Source organism: Lissotriton vulgaris, chromosome 2_1 (assembly GCF_964263255.1).
Source record: "Lissotriton vulgaris chromosome 2_1, aLisVul1.2, whole genome shotgun sequence".
NCBI classification, from domain to species: domain Eukaryota; kingdom Metazoa; phylum Chordata; class Amphibia; order Caudata; family Salamandridae; genus Lissotriton; species Lissotriton vulgaris.
The window spans coordinates 616,928,211-616,946,193 of record NC_141687.1 but is presented as its reverse complement, the minus strand read 5'-3'; the positions used below and the strand labels follow the sequence as shown (position 1 = coordinate 616,946,193).

Below are 17,983 nucleotides of genomic sequence, written 5' to 3'. Positions count from 1 at the left end.
GCAGCAAACCGCAGGTTACTTAGTTGGTGCCCGCTGATGCAGGGTGACTACTCCTTAGTCACAAGGGAGAAATCTTGAGAAGAAGTCTTGAGTTCCTTTCGTAGAAAGTAGTTTCAGGATTCAAAGATGATCTAATTTGGAAGGGTCCCCGCTCCTACCTTTATTCTAAAGAAAGGGGCTGGTACGGGACTAGGTCCTGCCCATGGGTGGGACCAGGAAGGGGGGTGGTTACACCCCTCTCCCATGCCGGACTTTCCCCAGCTCAGGGGCTGGTGTGCCCCTGGAACTGGTTCAAGCCGGCCTATGCATAGTGAGTACCGGGGTGCCACTTGCAGTCACCTTCCTATTCAGCCCTGCCTACCCAGGATACACAAAACCTTGTCTGGGATGGTGCTAGCACCGCCCCTGACAGGAAACCCTTTGTCCAAGCTCTCCTCGCTGGAAGGACTCCCAGCAGCAGGAGGTCAGACTTGTGTCTGTGGTGGCAGCATCCATTTTGTGATGCTGAGGCTCGAGTTAACGTTAACCGGGGTTCACAGTTACATACATGTCGTGTCCCTCTAGAAGGGTGGAATGCTAACCCCGTCGCCAGAATTGGCGAGGGGTTAGTATTCCAATTCGTATGACACCTTACTCGACATGTTTTGATAAAGCGATACCAGAGTTGGCAAATAACCGCGAGGATTATAATGCACTTAAGAGTATATGGTATGCGTTATCATGGAACAGCTATTAGGACTTGGTTCCGCAAGCTGCAAACGGGCTCAGCTCATGCCAGAGCACCATCTCACATGATTCCAAGCACTCTGCCTTCAGGATTGTTAAGGCCTGCCATAGGAGTGACTGATAGGAATACATGTGTCCATTTTAGGGTTAGATATAGGTATACTATATCTAAAGCAAAGGGTGTTTACACCACCTTGCCCCAGCTGTCGTGCAGCCAGTTGTGTCAGATTTAGATGGCCAGCCAGGGGTGGCATAATACATGCTGCAGCCCCTGGTTGGCCCTGGGTACACCTATGCCCTGAGTTACAGGGTCTGATAAGGTGGCCCAGTACCAATTGGTAAATGCACCTAAGGTACACGTGTCAATTTAGTGAGAGAACAGCTAGGCTGTGGGTCTGATTAGCAGGCCCACAGCCAGGGAAGTCGTAAACCAGTGAAGCAAAAAGCAAAAATCTGGGGTGATCATAGGATTGCAGACCCTACTCTCCTACATGACCCCCCCCCCCCCCCCCCCCGAAACTTTGGGACAATAAACCAACCTTGAACAGGTGAGTCTTCTTGCTCTAAGTGGAAATACCTGGAGAGCCCATCTGCATTGCCATGATCAGTGCCAGGTCTATGCTCCACTGTAAAATCCATCCCCTGTAGGGAAATGGACCACCTAAGCAGTTTGGGGTTCTCACCCTTCATCTGATTTAGCCACAAGAGGGGCTTATGGTCGGTCTGAATCTTGAAATGAGTGCCAAACAAGTATGGCCTCAGTTTCTTCAGGGCCCAAACCACAGGAAAGGCCTCCCTCTCAATAGCTGACCAATTTTTCTCTCTGGGGGTCAGCCTTCTGCTAATAAAAGCAATGGGCTTGTCATGACCATCAAAATTCAGCTGAGATAGAACAGCTCCCACACCCAACTCAGAAGCATCTGTTTGGACAATGAATGGTTTGGAGTAGTCTGGACTCTTTAGGATAGGTGCTGTGCACATGGCCTGCTTTAGGTCATCGAATGCTTTTTGACAGCCTGCTGTCCACTGAACTTTCTTTGGCATCTTTTTACTTGTCAGGTCATTAAGTGGAGTCACAATTGATCCATCATTTCTGACAAATTTCCTGTAATAACCAGTCAGGCCCAAGAAAGCTCGAACCTGAGTCTGGGTGGTTGGAGGAGCCCAATCCTTGATGGATTGTATCTTGCTCTCCAGTGGCTGAACCTGGCCTCCACCTACAAGGTGGCCCAGGTATACAACCTGTGTCTGCCCTATCTGGCACTTTGTGGCCTTGATAGTGAGACCTGCTGCTTGCAGTGCCTCTAACACTTTCCTCAGGTGGACCAGGTGATCCTCCCAGGTGGAACTAAAGACAGCTATATCAAGATATGCTGCACAGAAGTCTCTCCTACACCAGGTTTGTTTTTGTTGTCCCTGCTGTGATTGTCACCCTGGTGTGCCTGCTGGAATGTATGGTGTGATGTTCCCGGCTGGTTTCCTCCCCTTCTGTTTGGTCTCCGTGTCGGGGTACCCCTTCTCATCCCTCTGAATTGTAAGGCCCCCATGGACCTTGCTGTTTAATTTTCTTTCTTGAGGTGGGCGAGTTTTTCATCCACCGGTGCCCCGAACAGTGTCTCTCCATTGAAAGGAGTGCTCAGAATGTTGTTCTGTACTTCCGGCTTGAAGCCTGAGATCCTGAGCCAGGCATGCCTTCTTTCTGTGATTCCTATCATCATAAGTCTGCTCGATGTGCTAGACCCATCCAAGGCTGTTTTCAGGCAAGCATTTGCTATATTTTTCCCTTCCTCCACTAGGTGTGATGCTCTTTGCTGGTATTCATCGGGGAGGTGCTTGAGCAGTTGTCCGATCTCGTCCCAATGCTTGTACTGGTGTCTGTTCATTAGGGCATTGGAGTTAGCCATGCGCCAGTGTTCCGCTGCATTTCTTTCTATTTTTCTCCCAGTTAGGTCCATCCTCCTACTTTCTTTGTCTGGTCGTGGACCTGATGTTGTTGGGACGTTTGCCCTCTTCCTGGCTGTTGCCGCTATAATAGAGTCCGCCATGACGGATCCCTGGATGTAGGGAGGATCCTGATAGGAGTGCTTGTATTTTTTCTCAGTCCTAGGTGTGACGGACCTGCAGGTCGCTGGGTCTTTGAACGCCTCCCTCCCTTGGTCCATGACACTCGGAAGCATGGGGAGGAACTGACTCTTTGTTAGAGTGGGGAGTAGGGTCTCTAAGAGGAAACATGCCTTAGGTTTTTCCTCTTCCAGTTTGACTCCATAAGCCGCTGCTGCTTCCTGGATGACCATGTTATAGGCCCCAATGTCATCTGGCGGCGAAGGCCTCGAAGGATAAGTCTCCACGGGCTCTTCCGGGCTTTCGGAGTTTAGGTCCTGCCATTCCAGGTCCTGTGCCATCGAGGATGCAGAGCCGAAACTCGTTCGCTGGTAATCGTCGCCTTCTTCCTTGTAGTAAAAGGCCCTCTTCCTCTAGGTGTTCCTGGGGCTCGGGAGTTTTCGGCGGCCCTTCGGCATCAAACTCCTCTTCCTCTTCTATTCCGACGATGGTTATCGGCGGTTTCAACGGAATCGTGAACCTTTTAATTTTCTCGTCGAACTCTCTCTTCCTTTGCAGGATGTTCTCCATTTCGGCCTTGAGCATTCTCTTTTTCCTTTCCATCTCGGCGGCATGTTCGGAGTCGAGCGTTTAGCCCGATCCCTTCGACTTAGTCGTCGACGTCGAAACGACCTTTGGGTCCTTCTCCTTCGAAGTCGAGCGGTCCTTTTCGGGGACGTGCTTAGACTACCTTGGCTTTTCGCTGGTCTTCGCTGCCTGGGAGTAATTTTCGAAGGATCTGCTGGGCTGTTTGTCCTTGGATGCAACTGCAGCCGTCGAGATTTTCGGCACCAGTGCTCACTTCGAGACTGTTTTTCGAGATTCTGACAGGGGTTTAGGGGTCAACGTCTCTCCTACCTCTTTAGATGCCTTTTCGGTCTCTACGACCGTGTAGTCATTTGGTCCATCGGTGATGTTGTACTCTTAGTCGCTGGAGAGGCCCAGATCCCGAAGCGACGGAGGTTGGCCTTTGCCTTGCATGGTGTAGTTGGCTCTCCTCTGTCTCTCTCTAACCCGGAGTGTCTTCGGGGTGAAGGCGGAGGAGGCGTTTCAATCCTTGCTCTTGTGGTCGACCGGCAAGCAGAGGTTGCGGATCGGGTGCTGGTCCTTCTGCGCATAGGTGTGGTGGCAGTTACAGCAGAATTTAAAAGGTGTTTAGTCCATTCTTGCACTCAGGGGGCCCCCTGTGTGCGCATTCTCCGTTGGACGCCGAAGATCTCGAAGTTCTCCTCCTTCTTAGTCATCCCGGCTTGCTGATCTCGTTCCTCTGTATCTTCTCCAATCTTTTCTGTGTAAGGTTCGTCTTTTTCCTCCTCTTTCCCCAAAAACTCTAAAGCCTCTCTGTGACGATCCGGACCCAACGGCGAAAAAAAAAAATCTGAAGATGCCGCCCAAAGGGGGGAGCTTCCGCAGGAAGCGTGCAGGCGTCACAGGAAGTACACCAAAAGGTGGGATGTTGACGCCCACCTGGGCTACGAAAAAAAGAGAAAAAAAAAAAAAGAAAAGGACTACGATTCTGGACCCAACCACTAGACCCCGGAATAATGCACAGCTTGGTAAATCCAGAAAGATTCCCACTGCAAAACTATGCCCTATTGGGCATTGAAGGAAAAGCTAAAGCCAGCACTTTATTAGCAGAGCTGAACAGATGGATTGAAGATAGCGATCCTTCCCCATATCAAACTTGGTTCCGTAAAGGAGGGTCGACAATTGACAACATAGTGGTATTATCCTATTTGAGCCAACAAGCAAATATTAAAAACAAAAACAAAAAAATAGTCTTTGCTTGCCTCGTCGACTCCTCTGTAGCGTTCAATTGTTTGTCTCGTCATAAGCTTTGGAATAATGCTAAGGAATTGGAACATCCCAGTAGGACTCTTCATTGCAGTCATCTTTAAACCTGGGTAAATATCAAACCAGCAGAAAAGATAATGTTTCTTACCCAGTAAGCATCTGTTCTTGGCATGTAGAGCTGTAGATTCATATGCTTTGCATACTCCTGCCATCTAGTGTTGGGTCTGGATATTTGCTAGTTGTTTTTCTTCAAAGTAGTCTTTCCAGTCATGAGGCAAGGTGACTCCTCCTTTGGTGATAGTGCGCATGGGCATGACTGCATTATTAGATTGTTTTCCCGCAGAGGGTGAGAATGGAGTTAGTGAGTGCAGAATAGAGATGTCCACGGGTATGTATGTAAACTGAGAACTGCAACAACTACAGGAGACCGGGGAAGCGGGTGGGCACATCTGAATCTACAGCTCTAGATGCCAAGAACAGATGCTTACTGATGGGTAAGTAACATTATCAGTTCAAGGCACGTGAGCTGTAGATCAAATGCTTTGCAAAGATTATACAGCAGTATACTCCCAAAGCGGTGGCTAGCCTGTAGTTGTTGAAGTGGTTTGAAATATTGGTTTAAGTACTGCCTGGCCTACATTCGCTTGTTGACTCGCTAACATATCGCTAACACAATAGTGTTTGGAGAATTTGTGCGGCGTAGACCATGTTGCTGAATACAGATGTCAGCTACAGGAATATTCCATAAGAAGGCCACAGTGGCCCCTATTTTGCAAGTGGAATGCGCTCTAGGGGGTATTAGCAAAGTTCTTTTTGCCTTCACATAACATGTCAGGATACATTTCATGATCCATCTTGCAATGCCTGATTTAGATATGGGATTGCCTTTGTGTGGTGGAGAAAAAGCAACAAAGAGCTGCTTTGTTTCGCAAAATTCTTTTGTTCTTTCCCGTAATATAGTAGAGCTCTTCTAGCATCAAGTGTGTGTAGAGCTCGTTGTGATACAGAATCAGGTTGAGGAAAAAACACAGGTAACAACTGAATTATAGGAAAGGCAGAAACTACTTTAGGGGAAAATTTAGAATTAGTTTGAAGAACCACTCGCTCTTTGTGAAGCTGAAAGACAGGCTCTTATATAGTTAACAGAAGTTCACCAACTCTCCTTAGTGAAGTTATTGCTATGAGGAAAACAACCTTCCATGAGAGGAATTGTAATGGACACCTGTGCATTGGTTCAAATGGGGGGCCCATCAGCCTTGTAAGGACTATGTTTAAAATCCACGCTGGTGCAGGTGGGACTCTTGGTGGCATCACTTTTTAATCCTTCCATACAGGCTTTGATCACTGGTACTCTGAATAGAGAGAAGTGTTGTCTGTTTTATAAGCATGCAGCTACTGCTGCTAGATGTAAGCGAATGGATGTGTAGGATAGTCCAGATTGCTGTAAATGTAACAGATAACAGATGATGTTTTGCACAGAAGCATCAAGAGGATTGAGGTTATTGTTACAATAGATAACAAACCGTTTCCATTTTGCTGCATAACATGCCCTAGGAGTGGGCTTTCTAGCCTCTTTTAGGATATTCATAGAGTCTGGTGGTAATTGTAAATTATCAAACTCTATGACTTCAGCAGCCAGATCGCCAGGTTGAGTTCTTGGGATTTGGATGCCAGATTTCTCCATGGCTCTGAGTCAGGAGACTGGAGGTGAGATGCAGCTTTTGGTGTGGAAATGCTGACAGCTCCAGCAGGGTGGTGAACGAGGGTGGAAGAGCCCATGTGGGAGCTATGAGAATCAGAGTGAGGGATGTTTGCCTGAGCTTCCAAACTACAGGTGAAATGAGTGGGAGAGGCGGTAAAGTATAAGCAAATATCCCTGACCAGTTCATCAATAGGGCATTGCCTTTGGAGAACGGGTGTGGGAAGCTGGAGGCGAAGCTTGGACATTTTGTGTTTTGCATTGTAGCAAACAGGTCTATGTGAGGAAATCCCCATTTCTGAAAGTAGGGGAAAAAGAGCTGGAGGATGAAGTTCCCACTTATGGATTTGCTGCTTCTGTCTACTGAGAATGTCTGCAATCTGATTGTTTATTCCTGGGAGATGCTCTGCAAGGAGATACATTTTGTGGTGTATAGCCCATTTCCAAATGGCTTGTGCTATGTGTGACAGTTGGAGTGCCCCTCCACCCCCATTTTTGTATATAGTACACACCAGTCATGTCTGTGCGGACTAAGACAGCTTTCCCAATGAGGTGATCTTGACGGTCTCCGAACACGAGAAACACGGCTAGTTCTAGGTGATTTATATGAAGACTTGTGCTTTAGACTCCACAATTCTTATTTTTACATTTTTTATAAACTTTGAGGATAAAGAATATTACAGATTATGCATTCAATCACACGGTTTAAGCAGGGATGCATTTAGAAGCCATTCAAATGATATCAAGGCATGTGGCGTGCAAGACTGCACAAGCATAAACTGGGCGCAGAGGCAGCATTAGATTGGAATGTGCATTATTCACGACATCGCATCATCATGGAAACCGTTCCCGGCTACAGGGTCTGAGAGGTGGGTGGGGGATTTGTTAGCCTCGTCTATCTGTCAGAGATAGGCCACCAATAGGGCCCAGATGTTGTGTGGCCAGCTTGCTAGCTTAAGTTCCAGTACTCGCTCAGGTGTGACTGGCAGTGTGCTGCGTCTGCTACCCAATTTTTTGTAACTGGTGCCGGCTTAGGGCTCCAGTAAGTCGCCACCCTGTGCCTGGCCAGCACAAGGAGCATTTCAACCAGTCTATGGTCAGCGTGAGCGACGTTCTTTACATATCCCAAAAGGCTTGTAAGGGGATCGGGCGTAAGAGTGTCAGAGGTGATGTCGCTGATGGTTCTGCAAACATCTTGCCAGAAGTTCGCTATTTTCCGACAATACCAGGCCAAGTGTACAAAGGTCATGTCAGGAGAGGAGCATCTCATACATCTTGCATCCTCCGTCAAGCCTATTCTGTGAAGTGCTCCGAGGGTGCTGTACTGTCTGTGTAAAAATGTATCAGGAGCAGTCTAAAATTTTTGGAGAGTTTTGGGGATTGATTACAACAGTACTGACATTGTTCTTCTGGAGAAGGCTGGTCTACTAAGTCTGCAGCCCATGCACAACGTGCCCGCTCAGTGTCCACAGGGGAGTCAGTGCCTACAATTTGGTGAGGAGCTTGCACAGATTAGGTGTCGTATGGTTGTATTCAAGTGCTGCGTTTGGCGCTGGGGAATGCATCATTCAGGTTTCTGCAGGTCACTTATCTGATAATATAGTAGGTTGTCAAGCGAAGTGGCGCTGTCCGGGTGAGAAAGAAACTGCCTGTTAGGATAAAGAGCGAGACTCCACAATCCTTGGATTGTAGGTTCGTGTAAGTGAGCACCCCAACCAGTGAGCGATGTGTCTGCTGTTAGCACAGTCTGTGGAACACGGTCAATGAAGGGCCGCCCTTTTGATACATTTTGTGGGTTCCACCACTGCAAAGACCAACACTAGATCGGTCCATTGACTCTGCGACTGGTTCCACTGACTTGCTAAGCATTCTTGAAGGGGACGCATGTGAAGTCTTGCATGGGGAACAATCACGATGCAAGACGCCATCATTCCTAGCAGTTGCATGAAGACTCTTGCTGGTAATGACTGGTTGGGCTGAACAGGGAGTGAGAAGAGACTGAATACTGATAAATATGGCAGCATTGGGAGATCCTGTATCAGGATTAATGTAAAGTTCCTTTTGTTTTGGGTCAGATTTGTGAAGTTGGACATTGAAAATCCGATCCTATAGCTTTGAAGGAGCATTTTTTGGTTCCGGCACAGAGGACTTCGGTGCTGGGGTGAACTGACTTTTGGGCGCGGAAGCTTTGGGTTCCGAAGCGGTTTTCAATTTCGGCATTGAGGATTTCAGCTACGAAGCAGTCTTTGGCTATGAGCCAGACTGTTTCGGCTGGATGTCTGTCTGTGGCCGACTTGATTCCAAGCTGGAAGGCTTAACAATGTGTTTTGGTGCCGAGCCGGGAGGCAGGGCATCAAACATCTTCTCGGTGCCGACTGTGGCCCGAAGGTGCAGGTGGAACCGAAGCCTTTTGCTTGGTCAGAGTTGGATTTCAGGGCAAGTGTGTTCGATATTTGCGGGACACTGACCTTGCGGTATGGCATCTCCGACTATCCTGGAGTCCAATTCCGGGATACAGGCTCTTCCTGCTCATTTTGGCCCCTTGTGCATCGAATTCTTCTCGCGCGGATCCTTCACCGAAGATATCCGGCGTGTATTCGAAGTTCTGGCTTTGCATTTCACGATGTCGAGCCAGACGATCACGGAGTGTTTTCTTCAATCGAAACGTTCTGCACGCGTCGCAGTCTTGCTCGTTGTGTTCTGGTGATAAGCACAAGTTGCACACTTTGTGCGAATCGGTGCGCGGATACTTTGCGTGGGACAGCAGACAGAATTTGAGCAGAGTCCGAGCCATTAACTGCATGTGGACTGGCGCAGTTAGGCCTGACGAGTCTTCCTATTGAAATTGAAATTTTGTTCGACAGATACGATACGCGGAGAAGCGGGATACACGTATGGAACAATACAGACGTGGGTATAGCGACTTGGCCACCGAGGGGAACCTGAACAGTTTTGAAGTGCAGCAATACAAATCCAAACCTGGTGGCTTGGAAAAAGAAAATCAATCTAACAATGGAGTTGATGCCAGTGCGCACTATCATCGAAAGGAGTCGCCGCCTCATCTCGTGACCGGAAAGACTTCTTTGAAGAAAAACAACTTGCCAACATACGGACCCAAAACTTGATGGCAGGAGTATGCAAAGCATGTGATCTGCAGCTCACATGCCTCGAACATACAATTTCAAAAAGGTGCTACACAGACGGCGGCCTAAAACAGGGCTGTGGTCTTGCCCCAACTCTTTTCAATTTATATACAGCAGATTTGAGGAGGACACTTCAAAATGCCACCCTCGCAAGTCCTAAAATAGGCCCCGACAGATTCCAAATACTACAATATGCAGACAACCTGGTAGTCATGGACTACACCAAAATTAGCTTACAAAGGAGACAAAACGCTCTTAATAGTTACGAGACTAATGAACTGGTCATTAATCCACACAAGACCAAAGTGATGGTCTTTGGGCGTTGTGCAAAAAAGCATTGCTCAAATGGAGAGTGGGTAATCAGACAACATCCACCATAAAGAACATATAATTATCTTGGGGCATGGCTCAGCAACTCCGGGAAAGTGACTATACATCAACCAAAAATTAAGTCAAAAATGCAGTCGACCATCTACGCCTTATGTAAACTCAATGGGAAGATGCATAGTTTGACGATTGTACCAATAAGAAGGGTCATAAGAAGGGTCATACAATATAAAAATATGTCACTTGCAGGTTACACACAGCATGCATTCCCAGGACAAATGAGCAGCCTGCTTGAAGAAAAGAAACAAAACAAAAAATCACACTGTCAGTCGTACAAAAGAATATTCAAGTTATCAAAGCATACCCACAAAAGCCTGATTCGCCTGGAGTTCGGCTTGGTGCAGCAAAACTATGAATGCCTAGGAACACAGGCGAAATACTACTACCAAGTTCTGAAAGCACCTATTGGAAGTGTAAAGAACATTTTTAAACCCATCTATGAAGGGACAACTAACCAATGGAAAACATATATGCAAAATGTTGTGGGAACACTTGGCCTGGTCAGGAAGGTTATGCGGCAACCAAAAAAGCACTTAAACAAATCTAGCAATTATCACAAGAAGTAGATTTACTAACATATACACCCTGGGGAGGCCATTCTTGATTAATCACATCATATAGGAGCACATAATACAGCCGTATCTGAAGCAAGCACTGAGGAGGAATTGCTTAAAAGAGGTTTAATGAACCAGCCTTGTGCCCGTCCCAATAAAAGAACTAAATCCCGGATGGAAATCCTTGGCCCTCATAACCAGGTGCAGAATCTACAAGTACAGAAAGGAGACCCAGCTGCATTTGGTGTGTTGTTCTCCTGCACCTCACCAACTGAATTGGCCAAATTTGGGAAGTAGGTCAGATGTGCGTGCTCGGCTCCCTAAACAAGAAGGGCCCGACAACACTTAAGGTTTGCACGAACAATAGGTACTTACGCAGTGAAGAAATCCACCATGTAGTCCCAATACAAACTTTATTATGCTGTACAAGGCACTTGGGCACCTTAAACCTTGAGGAGGTTAGATAACCCAGCTTTTAGTTAGATGCCATGATCCACATCCCCTTCTGGTCATAGGATGGCCTTAGGACAAGGAATAGACCCTAATTTTCAATCAATGCTGCTCAAGAGACATCTTTATGAGAGTCACACAGTACCTTTTGTGGATAAATAAGAAATCTACATCATTTTAATTTGCAATTGCTATAGAATTTTAATCATACTTTTACCCATGTAAGAAATATTGCAAATGATTTTAAGTAATTTGTGCAATAAGAAAATTTTCATTCATTCGTTAAAAAAAAAAAATCATTCATTCCGCGAATCAAAAGATTTCTTGTCGGAGAAATAGCCTTTAAACATCCAAACCGAACACTAGATGGCAGGAGAATAGGACGCGTTGCAACGCGTACTAATACCACGCGTGTCATTACAACACGGATATTACTATGCGTAGTCATTCACCACGACCTACCATTACAATGCATACTTTTATCACGAATAAGCCTTTACCACGCATACCATTACAACGCAAACGCATGCGCGGTAAAGGTATACTCTTGGTAAAAGTATCGAAGCTAAGTTACACTACCCTGACCTACCCTACACCCTAATTTAGTACCCCCCCACAACCCCCCCCAGAGCACCAATCCCTACCCCTGCATGAGCCAAAATCCTTTCCCTACCCTAAAACCACCCATGCACGACCCTCCTCTGACCCTCAATCATTCCTACCCTAAATCACTACCCTGCATGACACACCCGACCAGATTCCTCTCCCTACCCTAAAACACTACCCTAGACGATCCTCCCCCGACCCCCAGTCCTCTCCCTACACTAAAACACTACCCTGCACGACCCCACCCTAAACTAGTACCCTGCACGACACACACCCCCACCCGACCCCCTTTTACCCTAAAAAAGTAACCCCCACCCCATGCCCAATCACCTTACATCTCTCTGCTTGTGGTTACCCTCTCCCCTCCTGGTTCCTGCAGTGCACGTCGTCGTGAGGAAATGGAAGAGTCTCTGTTTCCTCACAATGACGTGGATCACCTATATTTTTTTTACAAGATATGTGCTTTTAGCACACATACCTTTACAACAAAATTAGTTGTAAAGGCATGCGTGGTAAAAGCACGCGTTGAAAAAAATGCATAGTAATTACTACCCGTTGTTACAACGCATGCGTGGAAACACTTGCGTTAAAATGGTATGCGTGGGAACAGCTGCGTTGTAATGGCAGTTTCCCAAGCAGACAGTATTTCTCAAGCTGCGGATGAACCATCTACAAAAACCATACCTCTATGGTGCAGGGCAGTCCACTTTCACAAAATAGAGATTCCCACACTACTAGAAGCTCTATTACTGTATGTATGCCATCAAGTCCAAAAGGTGCCACAATCCCTTCCATTTATTTTATTTTTTCAATAACATACCAAAGGCCAAGGCAGCCTCATCTTTCTCCAGATTACCACCTAATTAATGTTTTCAAATTTTTAGTTTAAAATAAGGCAAGTTAGTTAATGTTCGCTCCAGATATTTTTAAACAATTTTTGAATCTACTATACCTCTGTTTAAGTGTTTGGGAATCCGGCACCTGCATTATAACTAATACAGACCTAGGGTGGCAGTTATGTAACTTTCCCTCAACAAAAGACAAAAAAACCCTTAGTGCTTTGTGAATTAGGGATTTTCTACAGCTCAGGCAACATCTCAAACCGGTTTCTTCTACTCTTTCGAATGCACAACCCTATTTGTCACTGTATACCTCTATGAATATATCCTCTACCTTCACTCTCTCATTCATCCCAAACCACTTCTATGATCCCCAAAATAACCCTTTCTAGACTCTTCCCTACTCTCCATCCCTTGCATTATCTCATACCTCTTCTTTACTATTCGGATCCCCCAAAACAAGCTTTTCTAATCCCTTACCTCAAACCCTTCCAGCTCCATCACCCTTTTACTCATCCCAAGCCTCCTCCTACTGCTATGAACTCCAAAACATTTCTAAATCCTTCCCTCTTCTATGCCTCCACTATGCTTTGCAATCCAAATAACAGACCAACATGTCCACCACTCAAAATCATTTCAAATTTCTCTAAACTATTTACCCAATGATCTTTTATGGGTTCTGGAGTAGCATACACTCGCCGAAAAAGCTATATAAATGCAAACCTTTTTCCTTCTATCCGGCCACTACCCTTCTCAATCCAAATAACTGACTAACATATCCAACACTCAAATTACTTTCATATTTCACTATACTAACTCACCACTAATCCTTTATGGGTTCCGGAGTAGCGTGCTACTCGCCAAAAAAGTACTTTGCTGCCTCGTCAGGGGTAGTAAGCGCTATATAAATGCAATTACAGTGCAATTCAATACAGGAAAGCCCCTAGACAGGCCGTATCCAAATAATGGAAGCCCCATAGACTATGTACACCCCAAAGAATACATAGTGTCAACCACAGGCATTTCCCAAAAACGCAAACTAGCCTCTTGTACACAGAGCACACTAACTGGTCAAAATACAGCTCAATGCAGGGACCCATACAACCCCAGAACGTAACTTCAAGGGCTCTCTCACCTCCTAGAACCTGGCCACCAAACCTGTGGCTACCTCTCACAGGCTCAATTCTCAATAGTACTCCATAATCAAATATATAGTCAGGACAGTAACTTAAACATACTTGAGATGCGTTTGTCCGGGTCATCATCATCTTCATCAGCACTTTCATCTGCAACTGCATCCTCTGGGATGGCCTGCATCTGAACACCAGGTGCATGTGGAAGCATGCGCAGGTTCTCAAAGAGACGCTGCCTGAAAACGAAGACAACACTGTAAACACATACTAGGTAGAGTTCACTCATTACCACAGCAGGGTACAACATTTGCAGTAGCCATGTTCAAAGCAAAAGACAGGACATACATAAACCATCAGAAGGAGGCCCAGTGTTCACGGCATTAACAACCCTAAAAGAAAATGGGCCCATTCAAATAACAGGCCAGAGTAACGAAATCATGGCATGTGTGCAGAGCTCGGGGTGAAGGCAGGTACTCTGAGGCGAGTGAGCTATACATCTGTGTAAAGCTAGTAAAGGAGCCACACCCCTCAGGAGCGGGACAGCTGAGCATGTATGTGTACACAGTCCAGAAGGATAAGAGCTCCTGTTGGGACAACAGATCAAACTATGGGTGTACCAGAAAGGGAGGCAGAGTTTTAACAAGGCAAGCCAGAGACTGTACACAGTGCCTCAGCCTTGGAAGAACACCATAGCTTACTGGAAACAAAATACCTAGGGACATGTGCACAGGAAGAAAGGCATGGCGACAAGCACACTGCCTCACCCCAGGCAAGGAGGAGAACATGCACATACAGCGAGGAAGTGATATGCTCTCTGATCGGGAGGGCCAGGAGTGGAGTGGGAGTCAAGGGCTGAACACAGGCAGTCTTTGCCACAAACACACTCACTTTATCTTCTCCAAGTACTCGTTGGTATTCTGGTTCGTCATGTTGGATGGACTGATGTGAAGTTTGAAATCCGGTCCAAAGTATTCAAAGTAGTCATTGTATGGCAGCTCTGCAATTAACAGAGTAGAAGTCACACACTGGTGAAAAAAAACGTTACAGGAAACTGCAACATAAAGTAACAAACCCTAACTAAGACCCTCCCTGACCCCACCAGTTCCATCCATCTGCCTCCAAGCCTCGGGGAAGCCCCCACCCCATCTTGCAAATAAGCACACAGTTGGGCTTCAGACCAAGCCTGTCAACAGAATCAGGCACAGGTCAGACCTGAACTCGTCTCAACCAACTCAGCCCCCTCTCTTTAACTCCCAAATCCACCTATTACTTAACCTGCGCCTGGACAGACCCCTTACTGCATCAGAAATAAGTCTTGAAACCCAGACTGCTAGAAGGAATTTTATGTTTATCATCCCAGGATTATCTTTTGTTTTCTCTTGCACAGTATTTTACTGCTGGCTACTCACTGTACTAAACCCAATTCAAGTACTCCCACCAATACTTTCTGGCTGCCAGGAGCTTGGTTGCGATTTGCCCCTTTCCACCAATGCTAGTTAGCGCCCCTGTTCCCTTGGCTAGCATGTGCCCCCTCTGAAGCAGACGGCTATGCTCAACTACTGTATGGTCTCTTGTTTACTATTCTTTTAACCCTACGTTCGACTGCTGGGAGCCCATTCTATGATGATGTTATCTTAAAGTTGATGAACACTCCTCTGGGCTCTTTCCTCGGGACTGCAGCTGGGAAGCTCACTCACCATTCGGTATTTCAGAATCCAGAGCTACAGCCGTCTCGAAGGTCCAGCAGCGGGCCACATTACGGATAGTGTAACCACCGCCACCAAGCATCAGCAGGGGCAGGTTGAACGTCTTTATGAACTCCACACATTTGGCATGTCCTGCAGAACAGAAAGGAAGACTGGTGTATAGAGTTAACGGCGTGTAATGTTAGTTCTACAGTGAGCCGGATACTACATCAGAACGCAGGGAAGATAGAGGACGAGAGTTTGCGAAGCACAGTAAAATGAAAAGGATCCTCATGGAGGCCGAAGGGACGTGGCCTAAGCAGACAGTTCCACCTCCACCTCCACCCCAGCTCCAGCCAACGCCTCCCATGTTCTCCCACCACGCCTCCCTTCTGTCCGTATGAAATGCAATAGCAATCTCTCTCATAGGGTATGCCCAATACTGGGCTATAAGTTAGGTATGGTTTCTGGTATGCCTATGCATCTTTGAAATTGTTAGTAAGTTTGCACTCTTATCTCTGGGTGGAGCTTCAGAGGGGGGTGTTTGGGGTGTGACAAAGTCCAGGAAAAAGCATTTAGGTTCAGAATGTTTGTCCTTGGTATGTTTCGACGCCGAGGGCTTTGACGTCGAGGCTGTCTTCGGTGCTGACGAAGGGCATGGCACATCTTTGGTCTTGTGCTTCGGTGCCGAAGGTGACTTTTCGGCACCGGAATGGGGCTGGCTCGAGCCCAAGCCAGAAGGCTTAGCTTTAGGTTTCATAGCCAGACCAGAGGGTGCGGCGTCTGAGCCATGTTTCCGGTGTCGACCAGAGGGTACTACCGGAGCCGTAGGTTTGGGTTTTGGGAGAGGGGTTTCGGTACTCATGGACCGCTGAGCCGGTGTGATTGTCTCCTCTTCGACGTCAGCGACTTTGGAGACGGAGACATCATCTTCACCTCCTTGTTGCTACGGCTGGACATTGGGATCTGCTCAGAAGAGGTCCGGAATAGAGCTGCTTCCGCGAGACATTTAGTGACGTCGAGCCAGACGGTCACGGAGAGTTTTCTTCGTCCTGAACGATGCACAGGCCTTGCAGTTTGTCTTCATGCGCCGGGGAGAGGCAGAGATTACAAACCTCGTGCAAGTCAGTGTGTGGGAACTTAGCACCACACCTGGGGCATTTTTAGAGAGGTGTCCTTTCCATTGACTACAGGCGTGGTTGGCGTGGATAGGCCCAACGGCCCACGTCGAAGATAGAGGAGTTTGTTTTTAACAAGCATTAGAAATGCAATAGGTCTCGCAGCATTAGAGTTAGTGCTTTTAGAATTGTTTATGGGTTTTTTTGTAAATCTTTAGCATGAGGTTGAGGGTGAGTGAGGGTGAGGGGTTGAGGGTGAGTGAGGGTGAGGCTGAGGTGGTGAGGGTGAGTGAGGGTGAGTGAGGGGTTGAGGGTGAGGGGTTGAGGGTGAGTGAGGGTGAGGGGTTGAGGGTGGGTGAGGGGTTGAGGGTGAGTGAGGTGAGGGGTTGAGGGTGAGTGAGGGTGAGTGAGGGTGAGGGGTTGAGGGTGGGTGAGGGTGAGTGAGGGTGAGGGGTTGAGGGTGGGTGAGGGGTTGAGGGTGAGTGAGGTGAGGGGTTGAGGGTGAGTGAGGGTGAGTGAGGGTGAGGGGTTGAGGGTGGGTGAGGGTGAGTGAGGATGAGTGAGGGTGAGGGTGAGGGTGAGGGTGAGGGTGAGGGTGAGTGATGGTGAGGGTGAGTGATGGTGAGGGTGAGTGATGGTGAGGGTGAGTGATGGTGAGGGTGAGTGATGGTGAGGGTGAGTGATGGTGAGGGTGAGTGATGGTGAGGGTGAGTGATGGTGAGGGTGAGGGTGAGTGAGGGTGAGGGTGAGTGAGGGTGAGGGTGAGTGAGGGTGAGGGTGAGTGAGGGTGAGTGGTTGAGGGTGAGTGAGGGTGAGTGAGGGTGAGTGAGGGTGAGGGTGAGGGTGAGTGCGGGTGAGTGCGGGTGAGTGAGGTGAGGTGTTGAGGGTGAGTGAGGGTGAGGGGTTGAGGGTGAGTGAGGGTGAGTGGTTGAGGGTGAGTGAGGGTGAGGCCGAGGTGTTGAGGGTGAGTGAGGGTGAGTGAGGGTGAGTGAGGGGTTGAGGGTGAGGGGTTGAGGGTGGGTGAGGGGTTGAGGGTGAGTGAGGGTGAGGGGTTGAGGGTGAGTGAGGGTGAGTGAGGGTGAGGGTGAGTGAGGGTGAGTGAGGGTGGGTGAGGGTGAGTGTGAGTGAGGGTGAGTGAGGGTGAGGGTGAGTGGGGGTGAGTGTGGGTGAGGGTGAGGGGTTGAGGGTGAGTGAGGGTGAGGGGTTGATTTGTACAAGGTGAAACCAAAAAACCTAGATAAATCTCAGCAAGTATTTTATTTCCCCAAAACTTTTTTTTGATGAAGGCACTTTCAAATATCACTTTCAATAAGTATTTCGCAGTGCTATAACGTGCCCTATTAATTTAATAAAAAAGCTTTCACATCTTAAAGAAATACATTTTTTTAGTTTTGAAGAGTTTTTATTCATATTTTATATGAGGTATATTGCATGATTTATAGAGCATATGTTTTCAGGGCTCGGCTTGTGCACGTGCTCTGAAATCCCAGCCAGACCTCTCGGCTCTCTGTTTATTAATTTAATTTAATTTGTTGGCTCGCATACCTCTAATTATCAACAAACAGGTTGCATTCTTACCCTAGGTTGCAGACACCACGTACTGAACCTCTAAGTCTTTCAACCATCTCTTGCGGCTACGACAAGATGCACTCTCCCATGATTGTTAAGGTCAAACCCCACCCCATACTCACCCATGATTGGACAGGACCTTGTGTTCAACAACTATTGGTTACAGTCGTGCGTCAATCA

At 47.4% G+C, this 17,983-nt stretch overlaps 1 protein-coding gene across 2 annotated transcripts in view; it reads right to left on the bottom strand.

Moving 5' to 3' along the window:
• The window catches only part of HDAC1 (histone deacetylase 1), a 220,117-nt gene that overhangs the window by 75,613 nt on the left and 126,521 nt on the right, over positions 1–17,983 (bottom strand). For both annotated transcript variants that reach the window (XM_086955695.1, XM_086955696.1), the window contains exons 9-11: positions 15,129–15,269; positions 14,320–14,428; positions 13,537–13,667 (exon numbers count right to left, since the gene is read on the bottom strand). In XM_086955695.1, the coding sequence (XP_086811821.1) occupies positions 13,537–13,667; positions 14,320–14,428; positions 15,129–15,269 (381 nt within the window). The remainder of the gene's footprint in view (positions 1–13,536; positions 13,668–14,319; positions 14,429–15,128; positions 15,270–17,983) is intronic.